The sequence below is a fragment of the Ursus arctos genome, unplaced genomic scaffold (assembly GCF_023065955.2).
Source record: "Ursus arctos isolate Adak ecotype North America unplaced genomic scaffold, UrsArc2.0 scaffold_4, whole genome shotgun sequence".
In the NCBI taxonomy this organism is placed as follows: Eukaryota; Metazoa; Chordata; class Mammalia; order Carnivora; family Ursidae; genus Ursus; species Ursus arctos.
In genome coordinates this window covers 24,208,550-24,236,484 of record NW_026623056.1, presented here as the reverse complement: position 1 = coordinate 24,236,484, position 27,935 = coordinate 24,208,550, and the positions used below count along the sequence as shown (strand labels likewise).

At 41.5% G+C, this 27,935-nt stretch overlaps 1 protein-coding gene across 1 annotated transcript in view; it reads left to right on the top strand.

Annotated features, from left to right (window-relative positions):
• Positions 1 to 27,935, top strand: part of ATP13A5 (ATPase 13A5) — an 86,498-nt gene that overhangs the window by 9,218 nt on the left and 49,345 nt on the right. The window contains exons 7-12 of the mRNA XM_044383851.3: positions 3,669 to 3,803; positions 12,243 to 12,315; positions 13,221 to 13,349; positions 20,354 to 20,524; positions 22,741 to 22,898; positions 25,883 to 26,071. Of these exons, the coding sequence (XP_044239786.2) occupies positions 3,669 to 3,803; positions 12,243 to 12,315; positions 13,221 to 13,349; positions 20,354 to 20,524; positions 22,741 to 22,898; positions 25,883 to 26,071 (855 nt within the window). The remainder of the gene's footprint in view (positions 1 to 3,668; positions 3,804 to 12,242; positions 12,316 to 13,220; positions 13,350 to 20,353; positions 20,525 to 22,740; positions 22,899 to 25,882; positions 26,072 to 27,935) is intronic.

The window sequence follows — 27,935 nt, the reverse complement described above, 5'->3', positions numbered from 1 at the left end:
GAGAAATCGTTCTTTTTGATGGCTGAGTAATATTCCATTATATATATGGACCACAGCTTCTTAATCCAGTCATCTGTTGAAGGGCATCTCAACTCCTTCCATGATTTAGCTATTGTGGACAATGATGCTATGAACATTGGGGTGCATATGGCCCTTCTCTTCACTACATCTGTATCTTTGGGGTAAATACCCAGTAGTGCAATGGCTGGATCATAGGGTAGCTCAATTTTTAACATTTTAAGGGACCTCCACACTGTTTTCCAAAGTGGCTGTACCAACTTGCATTCCCACCAACAATGGAGGAGGGATCCCCTTTCTCCACATCCTCTCCAACAATTGTTGTTTCTTGCCTTGTCAATTTTTGCCATTCTAACTGGCGTAAGGTGGTATCTCAGTGTGGTTTTGATTTGAATTACCCTGATGGCTAATGATTTTGAACATTTTTTCATGTGTCTGTTAACCATTTGTATGTCTTCACTGAAAAAGTGTCTGTTCATATCTTCTGCCCATTTTATGATTTATTTGTTTCTCGTGTATTGAGTTTGAGAAGTTCTTTGTAGATCTTGGATACCAGTCTTTTATCTGTAGTATCATTTGCAAATATAGTCTCCCATTCCATGGGTACACAAACAATGAGACTGAAGAAAGAGAAATTAGGGAATCCATCCCATTTACAATAGCACCAAAAATCATACGTTACCTTGGAATTAACTTAACCAGAGACGTAAAGGATCTATATTCTAGAAACTACAAATCACTCTTTTTTTTTTGATATTTCAATAAATATATATTTTTATTCCAGGATTTTTTTTAAAGATTTATTTATTTATTTATTTGAAAAAGAGAGGGAGAGAAAGTGAGAGAGAGTCAGAGAGAAAGAGCTCACAAGTGGGGAGAGGGGCAGAGGGAGAGAAAATCGTGAACAGACTCCCCACTGAGCATGGAGCCTGTTGTGGGGCTCAATCTCATGACCCTGAGATAATGACCTGAGCCAAAATCAAGAGTCAGACACAATCAACTGAGCCACCCAGGCACTTTTCTAAAAGTATTTCTACTGGTATTTCTAACTGGTCCTTTTCAATAGCCACTTGTTTTAAAGTAAAATCCGCTTTTAAAAAATCCCATTCCGTGTGAGAAACAGATTCCTGTTTCATAATTTTCCTTTTTCTTTTTTCTTATGTTTTTGATGGTGATTGTAATGGTGGTGGTGGGGATAATGTTATTACTTCTAAGATCTTTTTGATCATTTTAATTGTATTCGTTTGATCTTTCTCATGTTACTCTATTATATCAATTTTCTTGAGAATGACTTTTTTCTTTGTTAGTGGGTTTATTTATTTATTTTTTGGAATATTTTCTTTGTGTACTTTGAAGTTATTATTATTAGTTGGGGTTGGTGGTGAGCTCCCCTTAAGTGGGACTTCCCCTGCCTACATTTCTCTCTTTCTCTTGTGTTCACTCACCCTTCTAGATGGCTCTGAGTTTGCCTGCCTCTTAATGGTCCCCGTGGCTCCTGAATCAGAACCAGGGCCTCTCCTGGGGTTTGGGACTCTGTTCCCTGGGATCTAGTAGACATAGGCCCTGAGCCAGTTGGAGTTTGGCTAAGTTCCCAGTTGCACCATGAACTCTGTTGTTTCCCACTCCACCCTCTGCTAGGGAACTGTCGCTGGTTGTGACTTTTCTTGGTCTCTGCTCTGGGGCGGGGTGGGGGGGGGGGAGGGCAAGCCTGGTTTGGTCCCCTGCCAGTTGTGGAGCACTGTTTGTCTTATTCGCCATAGCACTGAGCTCCTAGCCATCACTCTCCAGTACTTGTGTGGAAACCGGTGGGCTGATTGTGCTAGGCTCCGGTCCATGGTGCATGTTTCTAATCTATTTCTAATTCACAGTGATGGACATTTTGTTTAGCATGGTCATTCTTCAAAATAATGTTTTATTAGACTTCTTTTTTAGAGCAATCCAAGGTTCACAGAAAAATTGATTGGAAGAGATTTTCCCATTTACGCATTGCCCCCACATATGCACAGTCTCCTCCTCTATCAAAAAGCATGCTGCTTTTTAAACTTCTTATTCATTTTCAAACTGCCAAAGATTCTCCCAGGTGTCAATTTGGTCTATTTTGAAAGGAGTGTTAGTATTTTCTCCACCTACTTACGAGGCTGTTAGTAGGAGAAGAGCAGATAAAACTATTTTGTGTTTGGTTTCAAAAGAATATTGAATAAGGGAGCTAAATTAATTATGATGGTGCCGTTTCTTATACAAGAAGTATTTAACAATTTTCTACTGAGTTTATATAAACTCAGAATCATTTTATCATCAGTGCATAATCTACAATTAGAGCATTTAATGCCAAGCAGACAGAAGAGCTATAATTTGTAAGAAAAGCATGTTGCAATGGAAATAATAAGAAACATTAAGGAACAAAAGCTTTGTTAATATACAAAACATATCCAAGGGTTTAAGGAACTCTTTAAGATACAGCCTATTAATTTATTAACCTGAAGTCAGTTCATTTTGGGGACTAAAGGAGAAGTTTATTTAACATACTAGAGAATTATAGAAAGTAGAGATAAAAAAGAGTGGTACCAGTTTAGGTAATATTTCATCTAATTAATAATCATCATGAAGAGCTCTTCATCTAGAAAACAATCCTTGTTTTGCTCAGATGGGCTCTTTAATTCACCCTATGTGTATACATCACATGACACGAGCTCCTCAAGTTTGCTCTCTCTGCTATCATTATTAATAGTGGGGTCAGCAGGACCAAAATGGGGACAACTGAGGGATTAAAAAAAGTTAAAAGTGTTATAAAGAGACCAAAAAGCTACACGCATGGATGGCCAGCTTTGGGCTGGGGATACATTCTGCCCATGGTTTTCCCCACAGCTGTGGGTATGACGATCCCTCCCTGTTCAAGGGCAGACCTGTGCTGACTTGCCTGACTCTCAGAGCATCTTGCTAAGACCTGTGACATGAAGAGTCTGTTATTTTTAAATGACCTGGATACAAGTGCAGTCTTGCATTTTCCTCATACACCTTGACTCAATCTGCAGCATGTGATCACATGAAGAATGCAATAAAAATGGTCACAGTTGAACTTTGTTTCAAAAAGAGACTAGATTATGGTTCTCCTCCATTATGGGTAAATATTGCTTAAAAAGATAAGTTGTTAGATTTTGTTATTGATAAAATATTTTTTCTTTTTTTGTTTTTAAATATTTTGTTTATTTATTCGAAAGACAGAGAGCGAGAAAGCATAAGTGGGGGGGCCAGAGGGAGAGGGAGAAGCAGGCTCCCCATTGAGTAGGGAGCTCGATGCAGGACTCCATCGCAAGACCCCGGGATCATGACCTGAGTCGAAGGCAGACACTTAACCAACACAGCCACCCATGTGCCCCTAAAATATTTTTCAAAATTCAAAATAAATAAGAATGATCAATTTGTGGCCAGGCTCTGAGTGTTTAAAATAACTTTGCTTCCACCATAGCACATTCTCTGTGCTTGACATTGTCTCTACCGAAATTGAGTTCTAAGTGAATTCCTAAATACTAAAGATCGTTGTGTGTTGTAAAAAGTAAAAAAAAAAAAAAAAATTCTATAAAGAAATGACATTGTCCTGATTGTCACCAAGGCCCATGCGAGTGACTCAAATGCTGTTTTTGTATCTGCAGGTTTTAAATCCATTCTACGTGTTCCAAGCCTTTACCCTAACTTTGTGGCTGTCTCAAGGTTACGTGGAATACTCTGTGGCCATCATCATCTTGTCTATTATCTCCATTGTTTTAAGTGTGTATGATTTGCGACAGGTAAGAGCTGAAATCACAGTGGGATTCTATTTAGCTTCTGGTGCCCAAGCAGCAAAACCTACAAGATTTCCACGGAGAGCAAGGAGTTGCTTTGTTAAACTTACGCCATAAAGCAAAAGGCAAGGTCTTACTCAATGAGGGATCTCAGGAGGAGTGTTTCAGGACTGGGGTAGATGAAAACGTCCTTGCAAAGTCCGATTATCGACTGAAGGCTAAAGGGCATACTATGTTTGGAAGGACTCCGAGGTGGTGTCTGAGTATGGTGGGAAAGAATGCTGCGATGGATTAATGATGCCAGCATAGTAACTTTCCATTATTGTTCATCTTACAGTCATTTAAAGACTTCCTTTTTTTTAAAATCAGTCTTATCTATGATATAACAATGCATTCTGAAATAGAATTATCTTGATTACTTGTAACTCCATAGCACCAGCAAGTCTCAGCTTCCCGCAGCATCTTTCTAGAAAATGTTCTGCAACTTTGCTTAAGAGTCATCAAGCTGAATCATGAGGCCACTCCTAAAAGATGTCTCTCTGTATTTATTGTATATTTTTAAAAAATTGAGTGTGGAATTAGCTTTGTATACATGGGGTTGGGGGCGGGTGGTGGTACAGCACGATATGTCAGTCTGTCAATCCTACTGACCTGTTGAAACCATCTTGTCTCAAACTTTCATCCTTCATCAAGAGGTAAGGAAGCTAAGATCCAGAGAGTTTGTTCCAGATCACAAAGTAGGTTTGTGAGAGAATCGGGGCTTCTGGATCCTCATAAAATGAAATTCTACTGCATGGGCAATATTTCCTCAGCAGAAAGCTAGTACCACTGCTGGAGATGGAAGTGAAACGTAAGTGTGAGAGGAGAGACAAATTCTCGATGTCCGCAGAGTAAGCTCTGCGCACCTGTCAGTAAGGCAGACATGGGGCATTGACACAAGCCTCACTGAAAGGGACCTTTTATTCCAACTCTATTTCAGTCACTCAACAAATATTAGGTCTAATATTGGCTCTTTATCGGGTTTTAGATCCTACAAATTTTGAGTTATGAAATGTTTGATGAGAAATGAAAGAAAGGCAAGAAGTATGTAGAGTTAGAAAACAGGATCTAAAAATGAGAAGCTAAACGAATGGAAATACTGTGAACTGGAGAGTGAGGACAACAAGGGCTTTCTTTTGTTTATTTGTTTTCGTGTTTGTTTTTTTTTTTCCTTTTTAAAAATGAATGCCCCCGTGTATTTTTTCGCAAACTAATTTAAATCACAAAAATATTAACAGTGGCCAGCACACTGCATTTGATAGTGGCAAATACTTTCTCCCTGGTAAATAACTTTTTTCTTAATTTTTTTTTACAATTTTTATTATGTTATGTTAGTCACCATACAGTACATCCTTAGTTTTTGATGTAGTGTTCCTTGATTCATTACTTGTGTATAACACCAGTGCTCCATGCAATATGTGCTTTCCTTAATACCCATCACCGGCCTAGCCCAATCCCCCACCCCCCTCCCCTATGAAGCCCTCAGTTTGTTTCCCAGAGTCCACAGTCTCTCATGGTTCATTCCCCCTTCTGTTTACCCCCCCTCATTCTTCCCTTCCTTCTACCGATCTTCCTATTTCTTATGTTCCATAAATGAGTGAAACCATATGGTAATTGTCTTTCTCTGCTTGACTTATTTTGTTTAGCATAATCTCCTCCAGTCCCATCCATGTTGCTGCAAATGTTGTGTAATCGTTCTTTCTGATGGCTGAGTAATATTCCATTGTATATATGGACCACAGCTTCTTTTTTTTTTTTAAAGATTTTATTTATTTATTCGACAGAGAGAGAGAGAGACAGCCAGCGAGAGAGGGAACACAAGCAGGGGGAGTGGGAGAGGAAGAAGCAGGCTCATAGCGGAAGAGCCTGACGTGGGGCTCGATCCCAGAACACTGGGATCACGCCCTGAGCCAAAGGCAGACGCTTAACCGCTGTGCCACCCAGGCACCCCTGGACCACAGCTTCTTAATCCAGTCATCTGTTGAAGGGCATCTCAGCTCCTTCCACAATTTGGCTATTGTGGACAATGATGCTATGAACATTGGGGTGCATATGGCCCTCCTCTTCACTACGTCTGTATCTTTTGGGTAAATACCCAGTAGTGCAATTGCTGGATCATAGGGTAGCTCAATTTTTAACATTTTAAGGGACCTCCACACTGTTTTCCAAAGTGGCTGTACCAACTTGCATTCCCACTAACAATGTAAGAGGGATCCCCTTTCTCCACATCCTCTCCAACATTTGTTGTTTCCTGCCTTGTCAATTTTTGCCATTGTAACTGGTGTAAGGTGGCATCTCAAGGTGGTTTTGATTTGAATTTCCCCCTGGTAAATACTTTCTTCCTGGCAAATACTTTCTCCTGGGGTGGGGGGGGGAAGGTAAGAGTGACAGTCCTTTTGGTGAAGTCTAAGCTTTTGAGCGAAAGCATGAAAATAGTCCCAGGACAATAAAAGATCTGACATAGTCTGCCAGCCATGATAGGAAACTATAGTGTCCTAAGCTTTTACCTTGGTCTTATGATAAAGGTATGTAATGTGAAGCCCACGAATAGAATTTCTAGTGTCCGGATTTTGAGAAATCTTTGCTTTACTAGAATATCTAATTTGATACCTGCAAGCCGTTCATATACTTCCTGGCTTCAGTGAATACAGTCTTTCCCCCACGTCCTTCGTTCCACTGGGAAGACATCTACATACACTCACTGAATATATCATCACAAACCATCTAAATGTCTCAGGAAAAATACAGAACTTTTGGCAGGGAGATCTTATCTAGCCCAGTTAAAATCTCCCCCTCACCTCTCCTTTTTTTTTTTTTTAAGATTTTATTTATTTATTTGACAGAGAGGGAGACAACCAGTGAGAGAGGGAACACAAGCAGGGGGAGTGGGAGAGAAAGAAGCAGGCTCCCAGCAGATCTTGGAGCCTGATGTGGGGCTCAATCCCAGGACCCTGGGATCAGGCCCTGAGCCGAAGGCAGACTCTTAACGACTGAGCCACCCAGGAGCCCCTCCACCTCACCTCTCCTATTTGTGTTACTTGACTCTATTATAATCAGCTTCCTCATCTATAAGTGGTGTGGGGGTGTGTGTGTCGATGTTACAGTGGAGAGAACTAAATGAAACCATGAATTTGAATATTTATATTCCTGGTACATAGTAGACATTCACCAAATGTTAGTTCTTGGTATCACTGGTATTACTGCTGTTGTTTTTATTATTATGTCTGGAGTGGGGCTGGCAATGGACAGATAGGAGAGAGCACAGAGATGGAAGGGAGGAGCCCTATAACGTGAACAAGGAAGCATCATGGGAATATGGCCACAGGCAGCTAATGACCACTGGCTCACTCCTTGTATGACTCTCGGGGCTCTGTTTTCCCTGGGTTCACTTTCCTCAGCTGTAAATGGTGGAGGCTATACTCTGTTTTTTTAGGTCTCACCGTACGGGTTCTATTACTTTCCCCGGGCCACAAATAAGGAATGGAAAATAAGGGGTTTCCACTCCGATTTTTGCCACAAGTATGTTGAATTACACACAACTACAATAGAGATGTGTCCTTACATATTAGTGTTCACAATTTTTTGTTTCTGGCAAAGCAACCAAAAGTGAGGTTGTTGAATCAAAAGATATGTATTTTTTGGATATTAATAGATACTGAGATATTATTTTCTTCAAGTAAAATAACAGCAACATATGAGAGTATCCGTTTCCCCAGATCCTTGCCAGCATTGGGTGTTATATATTGATGTTTAAAATTTTTCAATCTAACATTTTTTAAAAATTGTGTCCCATCGATGTTTTAATTTACATTTTGCTGATTATTAGTGAGATTAGAGACATTTTTTCTGAATAGATGTTTGCACTTTTGCTTTCTATTTACTATCTCTTTATAGCCATCATACATGTGGAAAAGTTTCATTTTTTAATCTTTTTTCTTTTGATCTTGACTTTTCCCAGATATTTAAAAATGTATGTAGTCAAATATGTTTCTTTTTTCCTTCTCTGGGTTTTTGGGCTTCCTGTTTTTTGTTTTGTTTTGTTTTAAAGATTTTATTTATTTATTTGACAGAGAGAGGCAGTGAGAGAGGGAACATAAGCAGGGGGAGTGGGAGAGGAAGAAGCAGGCTTCCCACTGAGCAGGGAGCCCCATGTGGGGATCAATCCCAGATGGATCCCAGAACGCTGGGATCATGACCTGAGCCCAAGGCAGACGCTTAATGACTGAGCCACCCAGGAACCCCTTGGGTTTCCTGTTTTGCTTATAAAATTCTCCTCTTTCCAATGTAGGTATGCTCTTTTTTTTCCATTTGTAATTTTCTTAATATTTATTTTAAAATCCTTAATGAATCTCGAACATTCAGGTTCCACATCTTAATAATCCCTAAATGCCTTTGCTTAAAATAGTGACTGGCCTGGGAACTTCACTTGATCTCAGTACTGCCAAAGAGTTCTTTTACAAGGAGCCGCTAATCCCATTAAAGTTCTTATTTGTTATCAAAAGCTTATCTGGCCCACCCTGTAAGGCAGCATGTAACACTATACAAAATAAGCCAGTTTCCTGAAACTGTAGCTCTGCGGTTTAAGTCACAAATCCTCAATCAATATTTCTTTAGTACTTTAAAATTTGCCATGGGCTCCCCTACTCATAACAGATGTGCTTGTGTGGCGCAGCGCAAACTTGAAAATGATACACTTGTGATTGTTGTCTCCTCCCACCACCTGAGAGGGAGGGACAGGAACAATCAGGGAGCTAGAGTGACTTGCTCAGACTTGCCATGTAAAGGTGGCCCTACAGACCACGGCCCCAGGTTTCCTGATTCCAAGTCAAGTACTTCATACTGTCCCGCGGAGCAAAATTTCAAAGCAACCTATGAGTTTCCTTGCAACAGTAAGTGATTGTTTGATAATTTTATTACAAAAAGATTGGGGAAAGGGGTTGCCAGGAATGGAAGGAGCATCTCCGGCCATCTCCAAATCCTGCTATACAAATACCAGCCTTTGAAAATTGCAGGAGGGGAAGTGGTGTTGGCGGGAGTGGACTAAGGTATCTTCCTGCATCTACTCTAGCCCCAACTCATGCTGCAAAGAGAGAGTAACCTTGCCTAAGCCAAGAAACACCCCCTGGCAGCCCCTAACAAGTTCGGTGCAGGTGTGAGTGCAAGTTGAGCTGGCATTTAACTGTATTTACACTGAGCTCTCCTATACTCGGTTGTTAACTCCACAGGCGGCCACTAGAAATAGCGCTCAGAGATACCTGACCTCACTTCAGTCATGACCAAGCTGGGCTCAAAAGATACCTGAGTTAATGCCCTCATTGCTCATCTTTGGAGGAAATCCAACCACAGCAAAACACAAGGACAAACAGCAACAGATGCCAAATAATAACAATATGCAAATTACTCTTGGAAACTGATCCTGGTCCCACTAAACAGGAACTGGAGAAACCAGAGGGGGCCTAATGAAAATCAGGAGGGGAGCTTTCAAATCACAGCAAGCATCACAGCTCTTGCTTTCTCAGAACTGGTTGGTTGTCATAGAAACCTGTGTTTGTAGAGTTTCCCGGTACATTAGCTCAAAGAGGATGCTTACATTATCCTTCTCCAGTGTTGTTGGGAAAAGTCAACTAATTCAGTTCTATTAAATAAATGTTTGCTGAGGGCCTACTATGTGATAGTCTCCTGGGGTACCTGGATGAGTCCTTGTCTCTTCTTTGAAGTGCCTGCTTCACAGAGGAGACCTGACAAGAAAACAGCTGTAATGGAATGTGACCAGTTCATTAACACAGGTGGAAACACAGAGAGCAGACCAATTAATTCATTCTGGGGATGCTGGTGACTTATAGAGTGGAGGTGACATTTGAGCAGGGCTTTATGTGAAGGATTTGAAAGAATTTGCTAGCAGAAAACCTGGGTGAACATTCCAGGTATTAGCTTGAACAAAGACAGGGAAGCATGGCAGGTTTCACAAACGCTAAGCCTGATGAATAAATCCAGCTTGAAGCCATAATGAGTTTTGAGAGTTACAGTCAATCATTATGAACTCATACTTCACCACTTCCAAATGTGTTGATTATCATCGTCTTAAGCTAGGTTGAAGTTATCATGGCATTGACTAAAAGAGTCTGCTAAGCAAGAAAGTAACTTAAAGAAATTTATAAGGAAGGTTATTTATCTTCTTAAAGGAAAAAAGCTATTTTCAAGCACTTTCAGAGAATGTATTCATCAACAGTAAAGACTTTAGAGTCAGATGAACAGGGGTTTTATTGTCAATCTTAATACTTAGGAAGTAAATGGTTGCAGGCAAGTTACTTTAACATTTTCAAGTCCCTATTTTGTTTTGGTTTTGGTTTTGTTTGGCTTTTATTTTGTAATATGTACATTGGAGATGATAATATTTTCATCCTTGGATTAGTTTCAGGAGTAAAAAAAAAAAAAAATCAAGCAACACATTCCAAATGCTTACAGCAGTGCCTGGCACAGAGTAGTTGCTTAATGTTCTAAACTGTTTAAAAATAATAATAATATGAGCCATTATAAACACTGGGTATTTCTTCTATGAAGCCTTGGGGGCTTTGAATAAATCTCTGATATGCTAAATAAATCAGTATCAGACCATGTTCAGTTTTGGAAGGTAATTGAAAATGATTCAATTCAATGTTAACTGTTTAGGGAGAAGGAACAACTTAACTTATAAAGTGGAATTTCTTATATACGGGTACAAGGCTGGTTAGTGGGTAACCTGACCGACAACTCAGGAATCCTGACTGAATCTAGTTTTCTTGTCACAGAACCAAGGCTGACTTCCTCACTATTATGCATCATTAAAATAGATGCCCCTGTCGGCAAGCCTCGGGAAGTCAAGTTAGGGCACTGACTATGCACCTAACGGTCGTATCACTTCTTCCACTCAATTGGTCCAAATGTTGGAAGTGTAGCTTTTCATAAAAAACTGAAGTAAACAATAATTTGTTCTGTATAAATAAAAGCAGGGAATTTATTATTATTTCTCAAGAGGAAAGTTACATAATTGTGTGTAATGCTTGTCTTAGTCCGGTGACATTAGCTACCGTTGGCTAAAAATCATCAATAGGACAGATAAAATAATTTACCCTAACACCTGAAAGGAAAAGTTTTATACTCGAGTTAGGTTAGGCTGTGTTTCAGTACTGTTGACAGTATTTAGATCTCTTCTACTTACGAGTATCCAGGTAACTTACATCCCTACGGAAGGGGGCAGTGCCTTCCAGAAATGCCCGGCCGATGGCGCCCCCTACAGTCGATATGGGGAACTGTGTGGACAACATGTCCTCTCAGCTCTGCCTTCAGGATTCCGAGTTTTCCCAGGAGACTCTGCCTCCACTTCTCCAGGCTGCTTCCATTTCCTCCACTTTGCACAGGGTCATAGCTCAGTGAATTCCACCCCAAGAGAATCTCCCTGCTGATGCACTTAGACAATTGTTTTTCTAGCAACAGTTTTCTTACTATTATTATTATTTTTTAATTTACTTGACAGAGAGAGAGAGAGCCGGTGAGAGAGGGAACACAAGCAGGGGGAGAGGGAGAGGAAGGAGCAGGCTCTCAGCAGAGGAGCCTGATGTGGGACTCGATCCCAGGACTCCAGGATCATGCCCTGAGCCGAAGGCAGACGCTTAACGACTGAGCCACCCAGGCGCCCCAACAGTTTTCTTATTAATCATCAACACTTGATGAGCTCTTACCACGGTAGTGAGTACTATCCAAAGGGATAACTAAGATAAGCACTAACTAAATTTTAAAAGCCGTCTGAAACAGATACTGCTAGTTATCTCCACTTTCAGATGAGGAAGGGGAGGTTAAACAGGCTGAATAATGCCTAAGCGGAAGCACCAGGCTTCCAAACGGAGCAGCGTGGCTCCGGTCTGCAGACTTCCCCAAGACGAAAACCCACCAGTTCATTAAGGAAGGGATGGCTGTTCCACATAAAAATCAAAACACAACCCAAACATTTCCAGACTCTTGCCATGGAAAGATCGACTTCAGCTCTGCTGTTTTATAGACAGGGAAACAGGTGCCGAGAGGGAAAGTAACCCTCTCATGGACTTGCTTTTCTTCCTCCGCTTCATCGTGAGTGCTCGAGGCACGCAGCCTCGGGGCCTGAGCGTTGGTCCTTGGGCCTGGTGGCTGTGCATTAAGTATCCTGGAATTGAAATAATATTAAACTAATTAGCATATTTGTTGCTACAGGTCGGGGGCGGCTCAGGTAGGAGTTGGGTGGGGCAAGGAAGCAGAAGCATCCGAAGTAGAACTTGAGGCTTTGCCCACAGTAGCTTTGGCGGTGATGGAACGCTCTGTATGTACTGTATTGAGATCATGCGGTTTTCGAGTTAGGGACTATCTGAGATTTAAACGTTGACTTTGAATTGACAGCAATCAGTTAAGCTGCACAACCTCGTGGAGGATCACAACAAAGTGCGAGTTACAGTCATGGTCAAGGGCACAGGTAAGTGCTATGTTCTGCCGGCTTCAGCAGCCTACTATTTCACGGAGGAATCAGTCTCATTTGTTATTGGTTATTAGTCAAGGAGAAAATTCTCCTCTGATTAAACCAGGGCTGGGGCTAAAGTGAGGCAAATATGGCTCTAAGATGCAAAACTGAAGGAGGAAAGATCATGTAAAAGTTGGCCTGTATTTGCAAGACCCAGAAGGTGAGCATCTCACTGAATTTTGTACCCTGGGTACCTTGCATGCCCGTCCTGATTGAACCATTTCCACGCAGTGTCTGGGTTGCTTCCAGTTCCCTCTGCCTTCCATACTTCACTCATTTGAATGTTACTGGGTAAGCCTTCTTAAGGCTTTTTGATTTCCTCGACTAACCATCCCAAACAGACGCTGAATCATAACATTTCAATCTGTTATCCACAAGCCAGGCCTAAATAATTCTTGTAAATGGCTGGCTGGACATTTGGCATTTTTCTCTGGGGTGGGGTGGCCATGGCTCTTTGCAAGGAGTGAGGAGCTGCACCCCAGGGCAGCAGATGCTGTCTGAGTGCTTTACACTAGGCCCCAATCCAAAGACAGAGTGTGCCACAGGGGGTCGGGAGCCCAGCCCCAGCAAGTAAGTAGCAGTAAAGGGGCACCTCTCAGATGACCAGTAGCCTTGAGTATCTCCTGTGGGCAGAGCACTGTCCTAACTACTAAGATCGAGATGGGATCTTGTTGCTCTGGTGGAATTGAATCCCTAATCCTGGTTTCTATGATTTTGCAAATGAGCAGAGAGGAGCTGGGGCGGATGAATGTGTAGAGCAGTCCTTGGTCAACAGGTTGGTTAAGCATTCTCAGCCACTTGCATTTTTCAGTAAAAACGGGAAAAGATCAGCCAGTCACGGAAACTTTGCTGTTGTGTAGGTTTGCAGGAGCTGGACTCCCGTCTCTTGGTTCCTGGAGATACTCTTCTTCTTCCAGGAAAGCTTTCGTTGCCCTGTGACGCTGTTCTGCTGGACGGAAGCTGTGTGGTGAATGAAGGCATGCTCACAGGTAGGCTGCTGTCACGGAGCTTCTTCTTTCCTGGCTAACACCTAGCCAAGAGTCAGCAAAGCAGATCAACACATCCTTACCTGCTTTATACCAGCCTGATGTTAAGATATGGCGAAATAGGTGAGGGAGACACAGGCAGGCTATTCAAGCAGATGGAGACTTCATATATGCCAATAGGAAACATTTAGTAATTTAAGAATCAAATGACAATAAATACAAAATTTATAAACAGAAGAAAGGTCTAATACATGTGATTGGTTCATGTCCTGATGGGCGGAGTGAATCGGGTGCTTTGGTTCAGAGGAGGGTGAATGCATGACTGCTTGATGCATACTATCTTCATAAACATGAGCATGGCTCTCCAAACACAGCAGAACCGGAAACCACCAGCTCTCACCATTGGCAGGGAGCAGAGATTTTTACCCAACCCTGCTCTCTGTAGATGGAAAACGGAGCCCCAGGTTTCCAGGGAAGGAGATCGAATGGAACCTTCAAGGAAAGGCCGTATAACAGTTCTGTTCTTTAGAATTGTGTTTCCAGTTGATCTTACCGAGCAGAAAGCCAGTTTTCTTATAATGGTTTGAACTGTCATTCTTGTTCTTATTTGTACTTCGTAAAGTTCACTTGAATTTGTATAATTAGTAAGGCACTAGGTATAAAATATTCTTCAGTCAAAAAACCCCCAAATACACAGGACATCATAAGAAGAGAAGAAGAAACTATACGATAACACAAAAGTAGAAAGTATTTGTCTTTAGTGCTTACAAATTGCTGTATTTCTGTTTTCAAGTTGCTAAAGACAGGAAAATACACACACACGCACACACACACACACAACTTTTTAATATCACCTAAATGTAAAGAGAATCATTATCTATTCCTAAATTGTTCAACACAAGCAGACTTCACATTAAAAATGGGCCTGCTTAATTTAAAATTGAGACAGGAAACTGTAGTAAACATAAATATGCTTGGTATAATTACAAAATACCCCTTTAGTGGGTTGAAATCTAACTGCCTTGTAATGATAGCGATGAGGATTTGCATACTGATCGCATCCTTCATCTGGAATGTTGCCATAGTACCTGCTGCACAAACCTTAAGCCCCAGAAAACTGTCCTCCTCCCTGCAAGGCAGCAACAGTCTCACGTTTTCCAGCAGCCTGCCAGTGATGAATGACTTCTGTCATTGGCAACAGAGCATGGCTGTGAGGAAAAGGGGGAGGACTGAGCACAACCTTTACTCCCCTGGGTCTACGGACTTGGGTGCACAGTTCTTGCCTTGATCCTGGGAAAACTCAGAGAGTTCCAGAGAAGTAGAGAGGGTAAACAATGCTGCTTTTCCACAATGTGCAAAATTGACCTAAAATGACCTTGAGGAGTAAGTGGCTTTTCTTAGGTCTGTTTCTGGAAAAATAAGGTCACCAGCATTAATCTTTATGTAACCTAAGTACCCATAAATGTCAACTTTACAGACAGACACATAAAACAGAAATACATATATTTCTTTCCATTATTTTCTTCAGAAAGATCTAGTTAACACCATGCTTTAAATACATTATTACATAGCCTGCATGAATCTGCCCACTCAGGTACACTATTTATAAAAGGATCCTGATTGAACAATCAGATTATGCTTAGATTCCTGAAACTGCATATGTCTTCCTAGAGCATTTGTCCACGAATATGACTCAGGTTTTGTTTTTGTTTTCCCATGTGCAAACCAGTCCTCTGCATATATAGAAGTCTTTATTTATGTCTTTATTTAGAAGAAAAATAGCAAATACTCCTAGCATCTCTAGAGCAATTTACATTTTATAAATAACTTTCATATCTCACTTCATCATAGCATAAAACAAACAAGAGCTATTATAATACCCAATTTCCAGATGAGGAAATCCAGGTGAAAAGAGATCAGACTGGTCAGCTAGCAAGTATCAGGGAGAGGTGGCTTTTGCTTCCAGACAGGAGGGACCCCAGGAGCGAGGAGGAGGAGGATTCTAAGAAGGGTAAAACTGTCATTTCTTGTGCCTCACCATCTTTTTCTCTCAACTGGGTAGTCCCACCCACAGCACATGCCCATCGTAAGATCTTCCTTCTCCTCTTCTCCTTAGCCTCATCCGATTGCCATGAAGCTCAACTATTCAAGAAATTTAATTTTATGACTACACTTAGTTTTTATTTTTGCTCCAAGTCTTGCCATCCTTGAGAGTAAGCAGTGGCATAAGTCAGTCGTTCCCATCAGTCGGCGGGTCCCCTGACCCAAATCTGGCTACCTGAGGTTGCGCAAGGCACTGGGGAGGTGGGTCTGGTCTAGGGCAGCTCCCCTGTCTGTTATCCCTACTCCACTCTGGGCTTGGGAAATGTCCTGGGCCTGTCTCCCTGCAAAAGGAGGCCAACCTGTGCCTTTAGCTCTGTTTTCACAAACTTCTAGAATGTTTCCTTACTCTTCTCTAAGAGACACACAATAGCTAAGTTTCCTTCTGATTTCTTCCAACTGCTAATCCAAGGATTTTTATTTAGCGAGAAAAGTAGTAGAGGGAAGGCATGGTGAACAGAAAAGCTTTGTTTTTATTCTCAGGTGGTCTCTAAAGTTCATGGTCAAACTTATGAATGACTTCTGAAACCCAAAAGCCAGTTAACAACTCCTCTGTCCTTTCTGCCTCTGGAGGCAATAAGCCCCTTCAAGTTCCAGCTCCTTCAAGAGGCAAAAAGGAATAAATACTGTGGGGGAAATTCTATTAATGTTTTGAAATTTCTCTTGCCACAATAGCTTGTTTTTCTTAATTCTTATATGTATTAGGCACTGCGCTAATATTTTACATACACTATTTCATTCTGTCTATAACTCTATAAGGGGGGAGAATCTAAGGCCCAGAAAGGATGAGTCATTTGCCTAAAGTCACTCAGTTTAAAAGTGGTAGAGTTGCTATCTGGATTCATTCGTTCATTCATTCATTCATTCATTCATTCATTCCACAAATGTGTATTAGCTCCTATTTATGGAACACTCTACTAGGTGCTGGGGGTACAGCAGTGAATAAGGCAGATAAGATTCTGTCCTCGTGGAGGTGACAGTCTAGTGGGGAGAAAAAAACATGAGAACCAGTAAATGACATAATTTTCCAACAGTTATAAATTCTATGAAGAAGGTAAAACACTCAAATCCGGGCCTTTTGACCTGAGAGCCTCCTGCCCCCTCATTCTCTCAGGGGTAATTATGGGGGAGAGGGGTAGTATTCACTCTGCTACAATCCCCTCCTTCTCCCTCTACTCATTAGACTTAGTGACATGTTTGAAATGTGTGTGTGGGAAGTATGCAGAGATCCAAGCTGGGCACACAGGAATTTCCTGAAGTGGTGATTTCACATCTACACCCTGTCACACAAGCTTGTAATGAGTTCCTAGGTCTGATCTTTTCTCTCTTTCATTTTCCTTCCTCCTGTCTTTCACTTCTTCCTTTCTTTCATTTATTCATGTGTCCTTCCATTTATTCAATAAAGGTTCAGAAGTGCCTACGCTGTGTTGTGTGCTGTAGTCACGAGACAAATAAGAGATGGCCACTATCTTCCAACAGCTTACAGCCAAATGGCCCCCGAAATACAAATAAACAAAAACATGGCGTTTCATGCGGAGGCACTGGCTCACTGGGGATAAGGGACAGAATCGCACTTCATAGCAGCCGGGACTTCCAGGTTCCGGAAGCCTGCGGAAGTTGATGATGAGTGTTCTTCCTTCTAAAACCTCTCCCGCCTATTTAGACCTCCAAACATTTGTAGGCAAATCACTCTTTTTGGGATTCCGAAAAAGGCCAAGCGCAAGACTCCATATCAATATGTGAATAGAGTAAAAGAGACTTGAAAGTCATTTCTGTGTAAAATCATATCTGATTTGAATGTTATCTTTGGAACATTATCTCCAAATGACTTCCATCTCTGGTTGATTGAATGCCTGTCTGCCACCAATACTGTGAGTCATGTATGCAGAAGCCATCCACTAATATTAGTCTAAGAATATATTGTGGATTAATATTCTGTGATTCAAAAGCAGCCAAACATTAGAAATTATCACTAAGTATCTGCTTTTACGAAGGCTGATTTCAAAAACAATGGGGATACAGCGATTTGGAGATTTGTCAAGAAGGTTCTATCCCTTTTCCAAAGCCGCTTAGAACACAACTGATAAATCCAAACAAAGGATGAATATCATAATTGTTTTAAAAAGAATGAGTTAGGGACAATGCTCGGCTAAAGGAATTTCCTGAGAATATTCAAGATGACTACTAAAAATTATATAGCTTCTTATAGAAAATGTAAGAAATGCACCATGTAGAAAACTAGCTTTGAAAACCAATCGTGGAAAAACCTGGGTAATTGTTTTTATTCAATTCATCCAGGCATTCAGCAAAAATATGTCTTTTGAACGTATTACATGCCAGCAAGGAAAATGAGCAGTATAAAAAGATTTACATGTCAAAGTCCTTGCCCTCAGTTATTACTTAGGAGAAATAGAACCTGAATTTGTGCAACTATAATCAATAGAATACTCTTTCCTTTTTTTTGGTAACAATACTATTTTTTTTATTAATAATAATTTTTTATTATATTATGTTAGTCACCATACAGTACATCCCTAGTTTTTGATGTAAAGTTCCATGATTCATTACTTGCGTACAACACCCAGTGCACCATGCAATACGTGCCCTCCTTAATACCCATCACCAGCCTATCCCATTTCCCCCCATTCCAAATTAGAAATATGACATGTTATTTTGCTAATTGAACATTTAGCAAAAGACTGATGGAATTTTGAATTAATTCTAGTGCTTTTTAAATCTGGGAGCCAGGAAGGGTTATTAGCATTTTTATTTTGTCTCTGAAATGTATCCTTTTGAACTCTGAGCTAATTTTCTTTATATCTTAAATAACTTGCCTTCCTGCCATCAGGAAAAGTAGAGGAATAGTACTGGCAAAGAATGGCAGTCAATAATAGGATATGCGAGTGGCCTAGTTTAGCTGGAATGTGCAGGAAAAGGAGCCTCTGAAAATCTGCGAGAGAGTTCGCACTCGGGACCCTTCCAAACCGCATCCCGTGTATCTCTTCATCTGGCTATTTATCTGTATCCTTTATCACATCTTTCAACAAATGAGTAAATGTAAGTATTTCCCTGAGTTCTGTGAGCCACTCTAGCAAATTAATTGAACTCCAGAAGGGGTTTGTGGGAAACTCAGATTTATGAGTCAAGAAGCACAGGTGACAACGTGGATTTGCAATTAGCACCTGAAGTGGGGGGGAGCAGTCCTGTGGGACTGAGCCCTTAACCTGTGGGATCTGATGCTATCTCTAGGTAAATAGTGTCAGAATTGAATTGCATTGAGTTAAATTGTAGGACAACCTGCTAGTGTCACAGAATTGCTTGTTGTGGGGAAACCCCCCACCTATCTAGCATCAAGAATGTGTGAGTGTGGTCGGAGCATCATAGCAAAGGAGACACAGGAGGGAGGACTGAAGGTTTTTCCCAACTCAGGAGGTCAAGGAAGATTGTGGGTGAGATACTTACTTACTTATTAAAAAAAGAGGTATTAATTCTACTGTCGTCTCAAATTATTATTATTAAAATGTGTTTTGTGTCAGGGAGCTAAGCAATTACAGGTACTCCATTGATAAGGCAGCCACCATGAGTCAGCAACTGCCCATGAAGCCTTTGGGACCCAAATGCAAGAGTCCAAGAATGAATCAGCGAGGCCCACTCTGCAGGGCAAAAGCGGTAGGAGTTGGAGAATCAGTCCATGAGAGGGCAGAGCATGGGAAGAGGAGGAATCAGAGGTGATTGAGACTGTAACCCTGTCACTCAGCAGAAGGGGGGTACCATAAAAAGTCAGGAAGACATTTAGTGATGAAAATAATAATATGGATTGTAGATCTTGTAGATATGGTGACTTGGAGAAGCTAGTGGGATATCCAGGTTGGGATGAACAGCCCACCATTGGGAAATATAGAACAAGAACACAGGAGAGAGGAAAGATGAAGATAGATGTTATTGATCTATTTAGAAGTGTTAATTAATGAGAATAAAGCTGAGATCATCCTGAAAGAACAAGAGATGACCTGTTATATTGGTTTCTATCTTTCACTACAAGTTTCAGAAAGATCATGAAAAATATTTTACAGATTTTATGAGAGCATAATTTCTCACTCATCTCTGCACTTCCAGGACTGTTTACCTCTACCCTCGCACTCCATGTCCCAAACACCCTCAACCATCTTTAGTGCCCAGAGCACAGCATGCTCTTATTCTCATTGCTTCCAAGAACACTTTCCTCTTCTCCTTGATCTAGTTGGCCTCATTTCCTCTTGAGTTGTCATTTATTAATTGTCCAGGACCTCTTTCCTGGTCCTCTGTTTGGATTAGATCTTCAGATCACCTGGTACTACTACCCAAATATGTATCTTATTGTATTTTCATTAATTATTTACTACTATTTAGTGTCTTGTCCCCTTGGGCGTCTGAGGGCAAGATTTCTATCTGTCTTGTTCATTATTATATCCTCAGCACTTAGAGCAGCGACTGGCACAGAATAAGCACTTAAAAATATTTGTTGAGTGAATGGATGAATGAACAGATAAATAAATAAGTGAAAGAGAAATAATAGTAGCTATTACACATACTTTTAGCTCCTTCATTACCTTGCATAGATCTGGGCTTAAAGAACACTTGGGGGACACTTAAGTGACAACTCTCTTCGCTAAAATGCCCTGCTTTTTAAATTATAACAGCAAACCAGGCAGACCAGGGATGGAAAATATAAGTGGACCTTAAAAAAATATCTGGAATATAACCAAATATACCACGGCTTGCATCACCAGCATCTGACTCAGGGAAAAAGCAGTTAAGATTTGAATAGCTGTGGTTTGTATACTTTCTTGAAACTGGAAAGTACCGCTCTAAACGACTACCTGAGGTCACATGGAATCAACAAAAGACAATCTTCCCATCTTCTTTAGGAGAAAGTATACCTGTCACAAAGACACCGTTGCCCCATGTGGACAACACCGTGGCCTGGAAATCCCACAGCTTGGAAGATTATCGGAAACATGTCCTTTTCTGCGGGACAGAAGTTATCCAAGTCAAGCCGTCTGGTCAGGGGCCAGTGAGAGCAGTTGTCTTGCAAACAGGTTGGTAGATTCCACGTTTGTAAATTTAGTCCATGATTAGAAGTGGGGGAGTCGAATTGGGAAAATTTTATTTAGGAATATGGAGTTTGCTACATCCTGGTAATAACAGCCATACTCATTTCCAGTCGGACCATTATTATTCTGAGTTGCCACCATTTCCAGCTGAATGGTTCATTGTTAAAACACTTGTCTATGATGAAGCATATACAGAGATGAAGTGCATTTCCTCAAAGGCAAGACTATGTTCTTGTCGGTTGGCTGGTTTGTTTGTTTTTGGTTTTTATATGTCTGCAAGCGTCTTTTCTTTTCCCTCTACACCCACTCTAAGTGATTACCCAGAACACAGTTCCAACCATTATTGCTTGAGGACGTTTTCCTTTCAAAGTTGCGCTTGCTGGGCTATTATTTCAAGATCCCTGCTGGATACCTCCACTTGGGTTCCCTATTCCCTACAAACACTTCAAAGGCGAAGCATCTAAAGGACTCATCCTCCTCTTTCTGTTGAAGGCATTACCATCTAGCCAGTCTCTCCACATCACCTTTAACTCCTCACTTTCTCCCGTAGGGCACCACGTCCTGGTGATTCTACAAATACCTCCTGAGTCCTGTCTCCGTCTTCTTCATCCCCACAGTTGGTGTTTTGTCCAGGCCCTTCATCATCTCCTGTCTAACTATTACAATAGAAATACTCTTTTGACTGTTCCCTTCAAGCTTTTGTCTGAAATACTTTGTCTTGTCTTTTGTTCTATCTATCCCTTGATCTGTCACCAAGTCGTATTTCTAAAATGTATTTTGAAGCAGTTTATGCACACCATGCTCAAAAACTTTTCAAGACTACTAAAATTATGCCCAATATTTAACATGACATGATGCAGCCAATACCTTCTGTGACTTGGTCCTAGCTCACTGTATTCACTCCTGACCCGTGTTTCTGCTAACCCACATATGCACAAATTCAAAACACACCTTGCCCTTTATTGTCTGTATTGTCTTAGTCTATTATTCAATTGTTCTACCTGACTTTTTCTCATTAAAAATATCAAGTTTTGTTCCACAGTAGTCAGTAAGCATAAGAACATCTCTCAGCCAACTGGTTAAGCAGGAGCTAACGGATGGAAATCATGGAAACCACCTGATCTGAGCTTATAAAATGCCGAGGCAACAGGTTAGAGAAAGCTCTGCCCTTTTTTTCCAAAGCTGCAAAGCCATGTTTGAGGAGACCAGATGTTCACCAAGCAGTGGCATTGAGGCATGTTTCATACTTAACAGTATTGATTTATATCTAGCAGTCAATTTTTTTTGGCCAATAACTTAGATATTAATGAGTATCTACAAAGTGCTATGCCCTGAGGGCTAAAGGAAAAAGAGATACTCCTGGCCCTTAAAGAAGATTGTGGTCTTGTGCAGGAGACAGGAGGATTTAGAGCTAACTAAACAAAGAACAGTGATAGATGTCATGTGATTAAGTGTTACAGGGACTACAAAGAAGGGGAGAAATTATTTTTGGTATGAAGTGTGGGAATAGAATTCTGGAAACATTTCTTTGATGAGGTGGCATTTTGAGCCAAGCCTGATAGGATGGGAAGGATTAGCCAAAGAAGACATGTTAATCTTTTTCTGCAAAACACAAAGGAAAGAATGCACTGGGGTCTTCTGAGAGCAGTGCATTGTTAAAAGTCTAGCAAAATAGGAGTACACCAGATTGACTTGGAGCGCTGTGCCTAGAAATTTGAACTTTATTATAAAACATAGAGGCTCTGGAAGGTTTTTGAGCATATGAATGACATGAAGAGAGGCACATACATTTAAGAAATTACTTGTTTTGTGCTTTCCTTTTCTCTTAATTTTCTATTATTTTCAACACATATTTGAGCTTTAAAGTCTTCGCTCAGCAGCTCATCTTCTCTGGTGACCGCATCTGTTGGTTCCTTAGTCTTCTTTTCCCCAGTCTCATGCATGAGTGAGGAGCTGCACTGTGTGAGCCACTGAAGCACTGACTCCCAGAGCAAGAGAAATTGAGCAGGGCTAAGTGAATGCCATTTATTGCTCCTGGCAACTTGTAAGAATAATAACTATAAATAAACTGTTAGCAGTGGTGTTTTCATTCCATATTCAAATGACACTATTCATCAATCCTTAATTCAATGCAAACCATTTTGGGTTTGTGGGAAACTGTATTAAAGGACCTTACTCCACCTGCAATTATCTTCATGTAGGTTACAATACCGCCAAAGGGGACTTGGTAAGATCCATCCTCTACCCTCGGCCTCTGAACTTCAAACTATACAATGATGCCTTCAAGTTTATAGTGTTCCTGGCCTGCCTTGGAGTTGTGGGTTTCTTCTATGCCCTTGGTGTATATCTGTACCATGGAGTAAGTATTGGGGGTAAGGTTTTTAATAGCATAGCTTTTCTCAAGGAACTTGACCTAACTCAAAAGGGTTAGATAAGGCTAGCTTTTAGCCCCATCATTCTGTGAGACAGGGCTGTCTAATGGAGCATTCCTAGAAGATGAAACTGTTCTATACGGACGCTGTTGAATTTGGTGGCCCTTCACCACATGTGCTTATTGAACACTTGAACTGTGGCTACTGTGACTGAGGAAATGAACTTTCAATTTTACTTCATTTAAATTATTTTAATGAACTTAATTTAACCAATGTGGTTATTTGAGTAATTTCAACTTAAGTACCCATATGTAGTTAGTGAAACTTATATTGGATGGAAAATTGTATTGGAAAAGTTGCAAAGTTCACAGCTCCTTTCAGTGCTTGGGTGGGAATGAGAGGTTACTGCACGTGTGACATTCACAATACCTAAGCCCACATAGCTTCAGAGGAAATACATGTTTCCCAAGTCTGAGAGGGCGGAAAGGATTTAGTCAATCAGTTCAGAGAGCAGAAAGGGCATACTAATTAGAGTGAGCAAAGAACAAAGTAAGAAATGCAGATCAGTCTTCTGGAACCAGTAAGCAACTGAGACATTAAGTCCAGCAAGGTAGAAATAGGTCACATTGCAGGGAATCTTGAATTCCATGCCTAGAAATTTGGATTATTTGGGAATGTTGAAATATTTGAGTGTATACATTGTCCAAGGCATGCCCGACAGACCATGCAGGCCATGAGTTGCTCTGTGTTCTGCTAGGTTCTGCAGTGGAATTAAATGTCCACTTTTACAGGGGCGCCTGGGTGGCCCAGTCAGTTAATCATCCGACTCTTGATTTCAGCTCAGGTCATGATCTCAGGGTCATGAGATAGAGCCCTGTGTCAGGCTCCACACTCAGCGCTTGAGATTCTCTCTCTCCTTCTGCCCCTCCCCCTTCCTTCTCCCCACTCACACACTCTCTCTCTCTTAAAAAAATAAAAATAAAAATTATTAAAGTCCACTTTTACAGAATTGTATGCTGCATAGATCCCCACTTCCTTTTAAGCTTCATGGTGTCTGATTTCATTTGAATGTCCCTCTTAATACTTGTGTTGGCTGGACAGAGAAGTGTTGTCACAATTGACCTCTGAGGTCCTTCCTGGTCCTGAGAGTCTGATTCTGTGGTGAACTGTGCAGTCTCTTCTGTAAGACATCTTAGGATCTTAGCAATGTGAGCTCATAGGGAAGAAAAAATTGCGACTAAAAGGGTCCAAACATAGATATGAAACTGGGTATAGGTGACCTAATTACGATGCCCAAATTGGTAGCTTTAGTTGATTCTATGTGTGTGTTATTGGAGAGAAGGGTAAATATTGCTGGACAGTCACAAGAATTTCCAGGCAATGTTCGTGCTCACAGTTGCACTCTGGGTAGTCATTTCAGTCTGATAAAAACCCCCAGGGAGCATTTCTAGGTCAGGCAAGGGCAAAGGAAGCCTTGGTATATTGGCACCAGTAGCGTGGACCCTGGAAAGAGCTCCGCAGACTTTTAAAGCCAGTGCTGCTGGAACTTGAGGCAATGTGCCAGTTTTATATGGAGAGCAGGAGTGTTGAGCAGGAAAACAAGCAAAAAGCTCTCTCGTGTGGACTAAGAAGCCCCTACAGTGTTTGGGAATAAAGGTTTCCTGGGCGGAACTCAGCACCCAATATACACCAAAGCAGCAATACTAATCACAAACCTGGTCTTCTTGTGGGTCATAACCTGTGGCCCTGTTGGCTGCCTCTATCTGTCCTGGCTCAGGACTTGACAAGGCTGAGTCCTCGGGGTCAACACTCAATTGGCTGTAGTTGGGAAAAGCAGGGAATGATGGATTTTGTAATAAACTGAGATTGGACCAATGGTGTATCTAGCAGGCATTGTTACTGAACTTGAATCTGTGTTTCCAGTACTCAGAAGAGGATTTTATGGCTAAAATGATGGTTGATTTCATAAAAATCTAGGGTAAAGCCAATGATATCTAGATCATTTGAAAAATAAAACAAGCCATCCTGTGACTTGATCTTGTCTCCACTCTTATCAGTGATGTGAATTTCTGAAGATCTGATGGGATATTGACTCCATGAGAACCGGATTGATTATATAACACAATGGTCACGTCTTTGTACCCTGGAGTGGGACAGACTAGGGTTCAGATCCTCACCATTTAACCAGCAAGTGGCTTGAGGAAGTTATTTAATTTTTTTAAGTCTCGGTCTCCTTATCTGTTAAATAGAAAAAATAACAGTATTTACATCACAAGGTTGTCATGGGGAGTCACTAAATAATGTATGTAGCCTAACGCAATGCCTGCCCCAGAACATGAGCAGTGAGAGCAAGCTATTTTTTACTATTGACTTCCCTATAGCAGATAATACATGCTGGAAACTTAGCAGAATCTTGGTCATCATTTTTATCAAGTCACCATTCATTTCATATGTGTGCTGGGTACCTTCTCCTCTGTGTCAGAAACTGTGCGAGGCTCTGTATCTAGAGATGAATAAGGTGAACTTGAAAATGACTTCAAAGATGTATAAGCCAGAGCTGCTGCTCCCAAGGAGTTTGGAAGCTATTGAGGGAGATTTATAACCCAACTGTCAAGCCGGTGTGTGAAATGTTACAACTCCAAGATGGTCTCCGTGCCTGGGGAGTCCAGAGGGTGTGTTATGACAAGCAGAGGAGGGATGGTGCTCAGGGTGGAGGGAATGCTAAGTGAAGAGAACAGAGTCAGGAAAGGGCAGGATGGACATAGAGTAGGATTCAGAGTCTCCTTTGTTCTTAGTGGGAGACAACTTGCCCATTCCTTAGGCACACCTAAGAGAACTCTCAGCCTCACCAAGAGCCAGCTCACTTTGAATACTTTGAATTTCTAGAGCTCCTGCAGTATTACAGGAGATGGTGCCAGAAAGGGTGCCAGCCTGCTCTGCTGAGTTAACCTGTATGTCCCTCCCTCCCCAGGTTTCTTCAAGAGATACTACAACCATGGCCCTGCTTCTCTTCACCGTAACTGTCCCTCCTGTGCTGCCAGCAGCCCTGACCACAGGCATCGTGTATGCACAGAAGAGGCTGAGGAAGAAGAAAATCTTCTGTATCTCCCCACAGAGAATCAATATATGTGGGCAGATAAACCTTGTGTGCTTTGACAAAGTATGATCTAAACTTTCCACGTTGGAGGTTAATGATTTCAAGGTACAGCAGAGCTGGAAAAGGCCTCCAAGAATGCCTGGCTCGCTGCGCTCATTTCACAGATGGGAACACTGAGGCCAGAGAAGGTCACACAGTGAACTAGCATGAGACCATGTTCTAGAAGCCCACTCTACTGAGTCCTAAGGAATTGGTTTAGCTATCACATCATTAATTCCTTTCCTATGAAATTTAGTATTTTTGTCCCTGTATTGGGTTTTAAGACAATCTATTATAATCACTTCTATGACTGACTGGCTTTTTCAGGCAAAAAATGTGAGGAACATTTCTGTTCCCTGAAGTGCTTTGTCCTGCACTTAACTGAACATATTCTCTTCTTCTCCTCTGCTTCTTTAAAGGAAAGGGAGGGAGGGGACCATGGCTGTGTTTATGCACTCGGTCCCTCCTTTCTCCTTTGATCCCCGGGTTAGGAAAACTCAGGACTAGCGAATGTGTACCTGTGCTTAGGGTTCTGAAAGTGGCAGGGGAGAAGTATGTCCAAATGGGGAGGATTGCTACTCTGGGACAGGTCCTGAGACCCCTTCCTATGCCTCTCCTATGGGGGACCTGGAGGGACCTCAGCCTCAGTCACCTGCTATTCCGATCCTGCCCTCTGCTTGGGCAGACCAATTTAACTGCTATAACACAGTGGGCCTGACCTGCTTCCTCCACGTCTTCACTTCATTCACATTTGAGTAATTGATAAAGGCTTTGCCACTTTTTAATGAATCTACATTGGCCAGGAGCCCCATTAATGGGACGCTCCTTGCTCTGCAGAAGCTCATGACTTAGCTGAGGAAGCGGGTTAAACAGAAGTGTAGACAATGATAATGCAGTGAAATGCATGCTGAAAGAGGTGTGAATAAAGCATCGAAGTGAAGTTACCTGCCATGGGTGAGAGGTCACTTTTGAGCTGTGGCTTTGGTTGTTAGACAGAATGGGCCCTGGGCTCAGAGGCAAGCAGTTCAGAAGCACAGGGATGTCAGGGCCTGTGGCACATGGGGGACAGAAAACAATGGAGTGTGGGTTGTGTGGTAGGGGATATAACTGGAGAGAGGAGACAGGCCAATTGCTCAGGGCCTGACATGCCAAGCTAAGGAGTGGAACCTTGTTGTGAAGGAGAATGGGATCCCTACCATTTTTTAAGAAGATAGGTGACATTTGTATAGGTGTGTTTTATTTATTTCATCCAGGGTAATTGGTGAGAAGGGACAGAGGGGAGATAGGACTGAGACAGGAAGCTATCTGAGAATGTTGTCCTAGGCAAGGAGGGCAAGAATGGAGAGTCATCAGCTGGAGAGGCACCATGAGTAGTAGGCTTGATGAATCTTGGCCCCCAGCTAGAAGTCGAACAGCTCTAAGATTATTTCCGTTCTATTCTTGTTGGAGTTTCCTTTGGCAAAGAATGTCCTTAATCCCACTTGTCGGGAACCACTAGGGTTAACTTAACAGTAACTGCCTTTTAGTTTTAGGACCAGAGAACAGCCCCTGGGAAGTTTTCTGATAAGGATTCCCAATACTTACCCCATAGCCTCACTAATGCCTATAATATAAGAGGGAGATTTATAAAACATGTTCATTACATATTTATCTGTATCTAGAACTGATTCTTTTAGACGGTGTTCATTTTACAACTCATATAAAGTTCTTTCCTCCACATCCTCATGTGCTCTTTTGCTAGAACAATTGAGGGACTGCTCCTCAGCATGGTTGGCCAAATCCCAGTGGCATGACAACATGTTATAGTGCAAAGAACTCTGAACTGGGAATTGGCAAAATGAGAAGTCAAATCCTGGATCTGGCACTAAGTTTCTGTGTGCCCTTTTAA